Here is a 7,115-nt window from a genome sequence, read left to right as displayed (position 1 = left end):
AAAGGAAAACAAATACATGAAATATAATGCAAGGAAAATGGAACGTGGGATTAGTGTTGCATGATTAACTTGGGTTCAGGGCACATAACAGGAAAGTAGATTAAAAATGAACCCCAAAAACAAAAAAAAAACAAACAAAAAGTTTATATTCACTAAGAATATCTCACTAATCAATTGGAGACGCTCAAAGGTTTTGTACGGCTAGGTTGAGTTGGGCTAGTTGACGGGGTCATTTATCACCCTGTACAGAACACCTAGTTAATTCTTTGTTTATCGGCCGTTCGAAAAAAAACCAATGTGGTAATTAACTAATCAATGGAGTAATCATCTTCTCTCTAAGACGGTGAAGGCCAACACAAATTCTTCCTTCTAACAATGTAAACAATGTAGAAGAAATAGTCACAATCGTCTCTCACTAATAACACAGTGATTGCGTGTTAAATTTCTCACTAGGCAAAATATTGATCACCTCGCAATCGTCTCACAAATACATGTGTTGATCATACCCCACATCTCGCAATCGTCTAACTAATCTAGGCAGTGATCACCTAGAATACTCCATAGCTTTCATGCTTAAGACACATTAATACAATTCAAAAGACCCAAGAAAACAACCACAACAAGAACCATAAAGATATTATTTTAATTCCCATTTATTTCAACTATTTTTTAACCAACCACAAACCTCAAACTCCATAATAACCAAAACACCAAAAGCTTAACATATTATAAAGAAACCTACAAAGCTGCCAATATCTCATCTGCACCAGACACAGTGAACTCACCACCTTCCTCAATGTTAGCAGCCACTACCTTCAAGTTATCCACCAACAGCGCGAACCGCCCTGACCTAACCCCAAGCCCTTTCTCAGACAGGTCAAGCTCAAGCCCCAATGCACGGGTGTAGGCTGCAGACCCATCAGCTAAAAACTTCACATTTTTAGTCTCGGGGTATGATTTTTTCCACGCCTTCATCACAAACGGGTCGTTAACTGCAAAAAAGAAACCAAGTTTTGTTATAAAGATTGTTGCTTTAAGTTCTCGATTTGAGTTTAATTTACGAGACTTACCACTAACCAATAAAAGCTCCTCCACACCCTTTGTTCTAAGCTCTTCAGCTTTCTCAATGAAGCTGGGAACATGCTTCATACTGTGCCAAAATAATCAAATTATAAACAAGAATAAACATTTGCAGTTTAGCTGATTATTCTGATATGAAGCCAAAATAATCAAATTCGATAACAGATCGACGAATGATTGTACGAAAACTTACAAAAACCACACATGGAGCATATCCGGTCCATTAAATTGGCGACGCACAAATGTTTGGTTTTATTTAAAAAACGTATATAAATTAATTAAGAAATAACACAACAAGCCGAACCTGAGCTTAAAAAACCGACAAACAAGCCAACCTCAAACTTTAGAAAAAGAGCTTGAACTCGACTCGTTTACGCCCCTAATTTGATATCAGTATATAAGACTCAGAGCAAATTTGAGTGGTATATTGGCACGATAAAATGATCACATGAAAACTTATACATGATTATATGAATTTATATAACTAACAAGTATATGAATGATCCTACGAAAATCTATATAAAAAACACACATCTAAACAATCATCTCATTAAATAAGCACTAGGTGTGCAAAGTGCAAACGAGCTACTCGAGATTGGATGAATAAAAAGCTCAAAATGAGCCGAGCCTCAGCTTCAAATAAAACCAGAGCTTTAGCCTTGTGTGTATTTAAAGCTTACCTTTTTTTGGACTTTTATGTATTAATTTCACACTGCGCAGCCAAGCTTTGTCTCGTTTAAGATCTTGCACGAGCTCAGGTTGAGCTTAGGCTCATTTAAATTTTTTCTTAAAATATAATAATAATAACAATTAAAAACACATATAAATTAACCAAGAAATAACTAAACAAGCCGAACCACAGTTTGAAAAACGACAAACAAGTTTAGAAAAAGAACTCGAAACAAGACAAGCTCGGGTGCGAATCGTTTACCACCCTAATTTGATATCAATGTATATAATTCAAAACAAATTATAACTTATAACACCAATTAATAACAACTCTATAAACAATCACATTGTACCAAATACCAAAATTAGGGATTCAATAACCAAAACCCTGACACAAAAACTAACCACAACCCACATCAATTAACACACCCAATTGCAACAATTACCTGCAAGTCGGAGTGAAGGCACCTGGAACACCAAAGATCACAACTTTCTTGCCGGCTGCAAGAGAGTGAATGGTGACTTGCTGCATCTGATCATTTTCATCGAAGTGAGCTAGGGTTCCGTCGGGAATTGAGGCGCCAACAGCAATCGGAGCCATTTTGTAATACGGTGAATGGGAATGGTGGTGTTGTGCGTATTTATAGTGTAAGGTGGACCGGACTTGACGGAGTTTGTTAATTAGATTTATAAAAGTTTTGGGGTCCGGTTGTGTGTAATATTATTTATTATTATCATTATTAGTATTATTTTGGACAGTATTACTAAAAAACAGCTTGACTGAGAGTTAATTAAGCTAATTACGTGATTTTAGATCCAACTATCTTTTAATAGAAAGAAAGAATATAAAATTATTATTATTATTATTACTATTATGTGTCAATAATCAGTGGCAAAGCTTGAACTTTGTCATGGCTGTGACCGAAGTCACGGACCCAAAAATTTTCGGACCGATGGTTCGGTTCGTGTCGGTGGTTCGGGTCGGGTCGGATCAAACAATATGACATCTATATCTCTAATTTTTTTTATTCATTCAAAACGATTATTTTTACAATTAAAAAAAATAAGACCTAAAATATCCATAATATGATAATAATACGAGAGCTGAGAGGAGCGTGAGTACCTTTGTTCATCATCCTTTTTTTTTTTGGAAAAAGAAAAAAAATGTATCTTACTTTTTCATTATTTACCTAATTAAGAAGAATCAATATGGTAAGTTAGAGTAAAATTTCACCATACAATACTAATTAGAAGCTTAATTGACTAATTTCTTGTGACATTCGTCAATTTCCGATTCATATTCGTATTTGTAAGCCCGACCCGTTGGGTCGTTTTGATGTATATTCATTATTATTTATCATTAATAAAGTATTTCCGACATTTACGTTCAACGTTCGTTCATCTATTACTATGTTCAATTTATTTATGAAACCTCGAGCCTTAAACGTTAAGCGAGTTAAAACGCGTAAATAATCCAAAACCGAAAACCATTTAATTCGATTATTAAGTTTATGGTCAAAAGTGTAAAACTTGAAAACTTAGTTTAACTTGAAAGAATTTAAATTACATTTAATAAGTTTGATAAACATAAGGGGCTGAAACTGAAACTTTTATTTAAATCATAAAACCCTACCCGCCTCCCCACCCCGTTTTTCCGGCCACCCTCCGGCCGCCGGAAGCGATGCCAGAGGTGACCCAAACACCACCCAAAGCTATTATTTTAACCAAATATTTATATAAACGTGTTCCTCCGTTGACCTAAAGCATTAACCGACTAATTAATTGTGATTCCTTGCCGTAAAACACCCCGTAATCATCGCCGGAAGTCACGGATTTACCATTAATGCAAATATCGCGTATACGCTCCACCCCGGAGTATAAATAGATGCCCAAGCTTCATTACAACTCGCTCATTCCTCTCAATCCCCCTTTAATACACTGAGTAATCTGTAATTGGGAATTCTTATAAAATTCTTTTCCGGCAACTGGGTTTCGGCCAAATCTTAACATCTAAAGGTAATTGATATATGCTTTTTAATGTCGTTATACCAATAAACAAAACCCCTAAACTAATTGAAACGAACATGAAACAGATTCCTCAATTGAAATATTAGGGTTCATGTTCTTATGATGAAGAAGATGAATCTGAAATACTACATATATATATATTTTCTTATACCCAAGATGAATTGATCTTGTAGTCCAACTGGTTAAACCTGTACATCATAACCATGAGACCCGGGTTTTCATGCGTTTTTGTTTTGGTCCAATAACTATTATTAACATTATTATCAAAATCATTTAAACTGTTACTATATTTAAAGAATGGAAACCATAACCTTAACGAATATAAGACCCAGACCAGTTGGTTAACACTATAAACCCGTATCACCGAGACCCGGGTTCGAAACCCGGGTCAGACATATGCTTTTTCTTTTTATTATTATTAATTAATTCAGTTTAATCAATTAACGATTTTAATCATTTAAAAATCATAATACATTCATAAAAACCTTTTTAAATTAAATAAAAATTATGTAAATTAACTATAAAATATATCTCACCATTTTACATATAAAAATCAAGTTTCTCGTTTTCATAAGTCGTTATTAAAAATCGTGTAATAATCGCAAAGTAAACTTTAATTCTCTAAAAATCGTTTTGTTAAAGCAACAATTATATTTTCGACTTGTAAACAATAGTTCAAGCTTTTCGAACATATAAACTTTGTTTTCTCGTCATTAAGGTGCTTAAATTGTACTAATAACCAAGTCGTCGTTAAAACATAAATAATAATATAATAATGTAAGAGCCATAAGATTCGTAATAAAATTATAAAATAATAACTAAATTCTAAAAATTATTCGTGCAATTAATCAAATTTAGAATCCCGTTAGAATAGTCGTTAAAAGTTGTGTTTATTCTTATTTATAGTTCGTACGGATTGACCGCTTCGGTTTCCTTTGACGCCTTCAAGTTATTCTTATTCCTTTTTCACCACAACTACTAAGGTGAGTTTTTCACCACCCCTTTTTAATGTTTTAATGTTTTGGGGTAGCATATGTATCCTTATAAAAATTCAAGTATTATTTCTTCTATTACAAAACTACAATTCGTATATGGACTTGTGTGTTACTTGTATTACTTGCACGAATTGCACGATTGGGAAGCCTCATTAAGTATGATCATACGCCCCCCTTTGCACTCCGGTTCATTTGTATCGAGTGGAAAATGGCCTTATTATCCAAGTACGTTGGTTGTTACCAATTGGAAAGGACCTTACTTGCGCGATTATCCAAGTACGTTGGTTGTACCAACTGGAAAGGACTTACTTGCTCGTTTATCACATGTCTATGAATTGTATCGTTTTTATGTACGTATTTAAACTATGGAAACTCACCAGCTATATTTATAGCTGACCATATTTTATACATATGTTACAGGTATCGTGATTAGAGGTTGAAGTATTGAAGACACTTAGATTACTTAGGGTATTTCAATAAAAGAACTATTGTTATGGTTATGTTTTGGTTTGAACTTGTATTGTTACTTTCGAACTTGTGTTACTTGGCTTATTAAATGAATTAATGTTATTATGGTCACTTAATAGTGCCACGTGTGTTTGAGCAATCTGTACGTCACACTCGGGTGTTTCCGCTTAAGCCGGGGTGTTACATTTATTCAAATCCTCAATTCACAATTACAAACCCTAATTTTATAATCCTTGATTTAACAACACAAACCAGACCCTACCTATAGCTTTGCTGTCGGTGGGATTTTACTGGGTATGATTGATTTAACAACACAAAGGTAGAGGAAACAGACTATTATCTTGCAGTGGTGGATAAGCGGGGACGAGCGGCGACGGTGGATGACCGGCGGATGGCAGTGGGCCGGTGGGCGGTGGCGAACTCAGAACTCAGAAGGCAGAAGGCAGGGCAGAAGGGAAGCAGCAGGTAGGGCGATTGTTTTGAAAGAATTCCCGTTTGTTCTTTTTTTTTAAGTTATGTTATGTAAAAATTTACAACAAGCCCCTCAAAATTTGAGTGTTATTTAAAACTAAGTTTTTTATAATTTTTATAACTTTTGTTTAAAAAAACCGTGAGGTTTTATAAAAAAATCAAACGATATGGTATTTTATTTAAAAAAAAAATTTGGTGGTGACCGGTAGCTTTTTAGAAAAATAAATTGGCAGTAACCGCGTTTAATACCTATAAAAATTTTCGAGAAAAATCGTGAAATTTACCCTATTAACGGAGAAAACGGCAGTGACCGGGTCACCTCCGGTCCCTTCTAACCTTCGCCCCTGTCAATAATCAATATGATCCAATTTTAAATACTTGCGATGTATGTAATGTAGAGAGAGGTGCACAAATTGGGTTAAAACCCAAAACCGGTTTGGATTGAAAGTTTGAAACCGATTCGTTTTGGTCAGCAAAAGTTATAACCGGGTTATGATTGGGTTCGGTTCAGGTTGAGACCGGTTTCTTGACCAGGTTACAATTAGTTTCGGTTCGGGTTTTGATTGGCTTATGTTCGGGTTTTGACCGGTTCCGGTTTGGTTAGCTGGTTGAAACCGGTTTGATTTGGTCAATAAAAGTCAAAACCGGTTTAAGATCGGTTTCAGTTCGGTTTCTTAACCAGGTTTTGATCGGTTTCGGTTCAGGTTTTGACCGGTTCCGGTTCAGATTTTGACTAGTTCCTGTTCGGTTAACTGGTTTAGACAGGACCTGACGGAGTTTGTTAATAAGATTTGTAAAAGAGTTTGGGGTCCGATTATTACTTAAAACAGCTTGAGTGAGTAACTAAGGAAGTAAGAATCGTTCTGCCCACGTTACGGAAGTTAATTACATGATTTTGGGATCCAACTATCTTTTAATAGAAATAGAAAGAATATGATCCCATTTTAAATATTTGGTATGTATTATGCAATGTAATATGATCACAATAATAAAGTGCGATATGTCAGAATTTAAACGCATTGGTTGAGCCGAAGGTTTGTATGCCCTAACGGGTAACGAAATATAAAAGCTAATTTTTTTTAAACGATGATTAACGTTATCTTTTTTAGTTTTCAAAGTTAGCTTGAACCCAATAGTTAAAATGCAGGGGTATTGTTGGCAATTTAGAAGTGAAAATGATTTGAAGGTCATACAAGGAAAGACAAAATTGGTTTACAAATTGGCCAATGTACACTGGTGGTAATAAAGAGGACTTATTGTTGATTGATTTTAGACCCAAGATGGTTTTTGTATATAGGATTGTGTACTTGTATTTTGATCTTTTATTTTTTAGAAAATGTATAGGAGCTAAGCCCGATTTTAGATGCGTGTATAGATATCGGGTTAGTAATGTTAGGATTGTTT

At 34.7% G+C, this 7,115-nt stretch overlaps 1 protein-coding gene across 1 annotated transcript; it reads right to left on the bottom strand.

Annotated features, from left to right (window-relative positions):
* Positions 1 to 729: 729 nt before the first annotated feature.
* Positions 730 to 2,360, bottom strand: LOC143548927 (peroxiredoxin-2B-like). Its single transcript, XM_077039964.1, has 3 exons — positions 2,196 to 2,360; positions 1,071 to 1,150; positions 730 to 992 (listed from the first exon to the last, which is right to left on the bottom strand). Exons 1-3 carry the CDS (start codon positions 2,348 to 2,350, stop codon positions 739 to 741), a joined length of 489 nt encoding a protein of 162 aa, XP_076896079.1. The 5' UTR covers positions 2,351 to 2,360; the 3' UTR covers positions 730 to 738.
* Between the last annotated feature and the right edge of the window lie 4,755 nt (positions 2,361 to 7,115).

The sequence above is a fragment of the Bidens hawaiensis genome, unplaced genomic scaffold (genome assembly GCF_021521415.1).
Source record: "Bidens hawaiensis isolate Kalapana, Puna unplaced genomic scaffold, B.hawaiensis_p1.1 tig00015320_1, whole genome shotgun sequence".
In the NCBI taxonomy this organism is placed as follows: Eukaryota; Viridiplantae; Streptophyta; class Magnoliopsida; order Asterales; family Asteraceae; genus Bidens; species Bidens hawaiensis.
This window is presented reverse-complemented; position numbering and strand designations above follow the sequence as displayed.

Excerpts from the sequence above, each read along its gene's own strand:
- LOC143548927 (XM_077039964.1), bottom strand. The coding sequence starts at position 2,350 with ATGGCTCCGATTGCTGTTGGCGCCTCAATTCCCGACGGAACCCTAGCT. Across the intron at positions 1,151-2,195 it reads GCCTTCACTCCGACTTGCAG|TATGAAGCATGTTCCCAGCT; the intron begins GTAATTGTTGCA and ends ATTTTGGCACAG. Across the intron at positions 993-1,070 it reads GGAGCTTTTATTGGTTAGTG|TTAACGACCCGTTTGTGATG; the intron begins GTAAGTCTCGTA and ends TCTTTTTTGCAG.